At 56.6% G+C, this 3,741-nt stretch overlaps 1 protein-coding gene across 1 annotated transcript in view; it reads right to left on the reverse strand.

Moving 5' to 3' along the window:
- Positions 1–3,741, reverse strand: part of CCDC57 (coiled-coil domain containing 57) — a 104,951-nt gene that overhangs the window by 76,775 nt on the left and 24,435 nt on the right. The window contains exons 7-12 of the mRNA XM_019661855.1: positions 2,806–2,964; positions 1,998–2,110; positions 1,566–1,791; positions 1,431–1,441; positions 908–1,187; positions 368–521 (exon numbers count right to left, since the gene is read on the reverse strand). Of these exons, the coding sequence (XP_019517400.1) occupies positions 368–521; positions 908–1,187; positions 1,431–1,441; positions 1,566–1,791; positions 1,998–2,110; positions 2,806–2,964 (943 nt within the window). The remainder of the gene's footprint in view (positions 1–367; positions 522–907; positions 1,188–1,430; positions 1,442–1,565; positions 1,792–1,997; positions 2,111–2,805; positions 2,965–3,741) is intronic.

Consider the following 3,741-nt stretch of genomic DNA (forward strand, 5'->3'; position numbering starts at 1 on the left):
GAAAGGTGACTGCCTGAAAAGAGAACATTAAATGGGATGATGCAGACCCTCACAACACAATCTCCAAAGTGTCCAGGAAATAATCAAAATTCATTTGGTCACACCAAGAACCAGGAAAGTCTCCACTTGAATGAGAAAAGACAATCAACAGAAGCCATCATCAAGATGACAGACGTTGACATTGTCTAACAAAGGTTTTAAAGCTGCCATCATAGAAGTGCTTCAACGGAAGACAGAACAACGGGACCAAAAATTCATTTGACGAAACTAATAGCATAAAATGTCCCAAATTTGGCAAAAATAAATGGGCAGAGGACCTGAGGAGACACCATTAACTAACGCAAGGCACCTCACGGCTGCTCCTCACACTCCCACAGGCGTGAGAAAGCAGCCAGGGTCTCAGCGGAGGGATCCCCACGGGCACCGCGTCATTTTTAACAGGGTTGTGGCCAGCCTGGTGTGAACGTGTGTACTCGGGTGAGCGGCTCTTGAGACGCTGCCCTGCTCCGGGGAGGCTGGCCCTGGTTAAACGTGACAGCGGAGAGGTGGTGTGGGGTGTGACAGCGCCACCAGCCGTGCTGTCGGGTGCTGTTGCGTCACGGTGCATCCCTGGCACCGCAGCAGGAGGGCAGGTCTGCAGGGGGCCGTGCGCACAGACTCTTGGGGCTGTGCGTGGGTTACAGGGCCCCCGGTAGGCTGTGTATCGGGACAGGGGCTGTTGGTGGCCCTGCACCCACTGAGGTGGCTGGGCCCCTTCCTCGCACCTGGCCTGCCACAGAGGAGCGCCTGCGCGTCCCGCTGGCCAGCCCTGTGCCGCCTGAGTGGACGGGCCGGCGCTAACACCGGGCCAGGCAGCAGCGTTGCGAAGTGAGCCCACACGTGCTCAGGCGGGAGGGGCGCCCCCTACCTGTGGGCCCGCTCCAGAGCCAGGCGGTGCTCCCGCAGTTCCCGCTGGTGCAGCTGCTGCAGGTCCTCCCGCCGCTCGGCCTCGCGGGCCAGCGCCTGCCGCAGCCTGGCCGCCTCCACCTTGAGCTGGCTCACCTCAGCCTGCCAGGCCTCCTCCAGCCCGCGGGCCCGGGCGAAGGCGGCGTCATAGCGCTCCAGCTCGCGGTCCCGCTCCTCCAGCACCTGTAGGTTATAGACGAAGTCCTCCTGCAGGCTCCGCAGCTGGCCGCGCGCCTCCTCNCCTAGGACAGGCGAGTTCACGGGGACAGAAAGTAGGATGGTGGTGCCAGGGGCTGGGGGAGGAGCTGGGGAGTGTTTCATAGGGACAGTTTCCACTTTACAAGATGGGAGTCCTGGAGGCAACGGTGATGATGGCTGCACCGCACTTTGAACATGCTTAAAGCCACCGAGATGTCCACCCAAAAAGGTTAAGATGGTCAACGTCATGTGTTTTACCAAATGAATAACCACACACATCCATTCACATGCACACATACTAACCACACAATTTCAGAGAAAGAATGGTTAGAAAAGGACCAGAGAGCTACAGGTGGCCCACGCTGCACCCACTGCCCACCCTGGCCTGAGTCGGATGGAGCAAGCGGTGGGCCCACACTCACCTGTCCAGGGCGGCGTCCTTTTCCTTCAGGGCGTCCGTCTGCCTCCACTCAGCCCTGCGCAGCTGCAGCTCCAGTGCCTCACAGTGGGCCTGCAGCTCCACGACCCTGGCCTCCAGTGCCCGCAACTGCTCCGCGTGGGCGTCCTTCACCGATGCCAGCACCGCGTCCCTTTCCCGGGCCAGGCGGTCGAGCTCCTCATGCCTGAAAGACAGTGCGGGCCACGCAGCTCACGCAGGGCCTGCTCCGGTCCCGACACTGGACCCTTCCTGCCCCACACAGGGGAGCTGTGCTTATGTCCTCAGCCAGCCGGGCCGGGTGCTGCCTAGTCTTTGCTGTAGTAACCACATGTTCCTTCACCCGTCACTCCTCACAGTAGGCGCTGACTGAGCAATTCTCAGATGCCAGGACCCTGGCCTGCCCTTGGGAGCTCACAGTCCCACGCAAAAAAGACAGCAGAAACAGCTGCATCAGGAAAGCATGCCTGGACCGCCAGTACCACCAGCACGACCCACACCCTGTCGACACCTACACCTGTCGACAGCACCCTGTCAATATCCCGTCAACACCTGAAACAAAATTCAGCGCTAGCTGCCGTGTGTCTTGGTCGATTGTGCTGGGTTGACCTCACTCAGGGTACGAGCTCCCGGCTGTGGGCCGTGGGGCGCTGGCTGCACTTCCGTCTTTGCTGGAAATGCCAAACCGACAGGAATTCTGTCACCACAACAGACATTCATCTTGACAATGTACCAAGCTGTTCTGTTGAGTGTCACGCTGACCTCTGACTGATGATGCTCAGGACCATTGATGTTTTTGTTCTATTTGGTTTCGGTAAAAAGTGAAAACCCTAAGAAACATAGTCCATGACCGCTTTTACATCCCATCCGCATTTTCGATGAGGCCATGGTTTGTGCGTTTGCTGCAGTCANTTATATTTCTTACAAAAGGCAAATGGCCCCAAAATCAATAAGCTAAGATTCCACTATTAGAAACTATTGAAGAAGGAACATCAAATTAAAGCCAAAGGAAGTAGAAGAAAGAAAATAATAAAAATGAGAGTAGATATCAATGAAATTGAAGACAAAAACAATTGAGAAAAACTCTACTTCTGTTTCCGTCTTTCTCCCCCACTAAGGTGTGACACCAGGGACCTGGTTCTGCTCCGTTTTGCACCTGTAGCACTTAGGACAGCACCGGGCCTCAGGAGGCACTCGATGAGAAGGTCGGCCCTGGGGACAGTCACCTTGCCACGTCCTGCTGGCACCTGGCCAGCTGTGCCTTGAGCTTCGCCTCTTCCTCCCGCAGCGACTGGATCTGCAGGTCTTTGGAGGTAGTGTCCCGGGAGAGCTGAGCGATCTGGGCGTCCCAGCCGGACCTCAGAGCTGCCGCCTCCTCCCGGAGTCTGAACAAGAAGGGAGCTGTGAGGTGGGGGGCTCGGGGCTCTGTCACCTGCTTGGTCAAGCTCTCTTACACAGTGCCCCCAACATGCTCACATTCACACACACTCACACACTCGCACACGCCACGTACACTCACACACACCACATACACTCTCACACACACACTCACACACTCGCACACACCATGTACACTCTCACACACACACACATGCCACGTACACTCACACACACTTGCACACACCACGTACACTCACACACACACTGACACACTCGCACATGCCACGTACACTCACACACACACTCGCACAGCACTCAAAGGAGATGCTACAGCTCAGTGTCTTCCACACTCGCGTCCCCACATCAGGTCAGAGGAGACGGTCCATCTCCGCTACACCTTATAACACGCTAAGCCGTGTGTTGTGCAGGGGACACTGGTCTTGAGGCAGCGCCCCGACTCACCTTCACAGCCCTCACCTCGCATAGCTCAGCACCTCAATGTGAAGACATTCAACACAAATTTTCAAATCGAATAGGCAAATAAGGGTCTATAGAGACCCTTAGATTCCCTGTTAAAATCACCACAAACTGTGTGAATTTCCCAAGAAGAAACTTCTGAGGAGACACCTGGAGACGTTGACTAAGGAAGCCACAGAGCCCACTGCACACAGGCCGCAGGCGTTCACCTGAGGGGCAGCCCTGGCCCGTCTCCTGCCCCAGCAGCACTCAGCATGCCACACACTGGCCACTGCCCAGAGCCACAGGCTTACCGATGGGAACAG

Source organism: Hipposideros armiger, unplaced genomic scaffold, assembly GCF_001890085.2.
Source record: "Hipposideros armiger isolate ML-2016 unplaced genomic scaffold, ASM189008v1 scaffold_362, whole genome shotgun sequence".
NCBI lineage: Eukaryota > Metazoa > Chordata > Mammalia > Chiroptera > Hipposideridae > Hipposideros > Hipposideros armiger.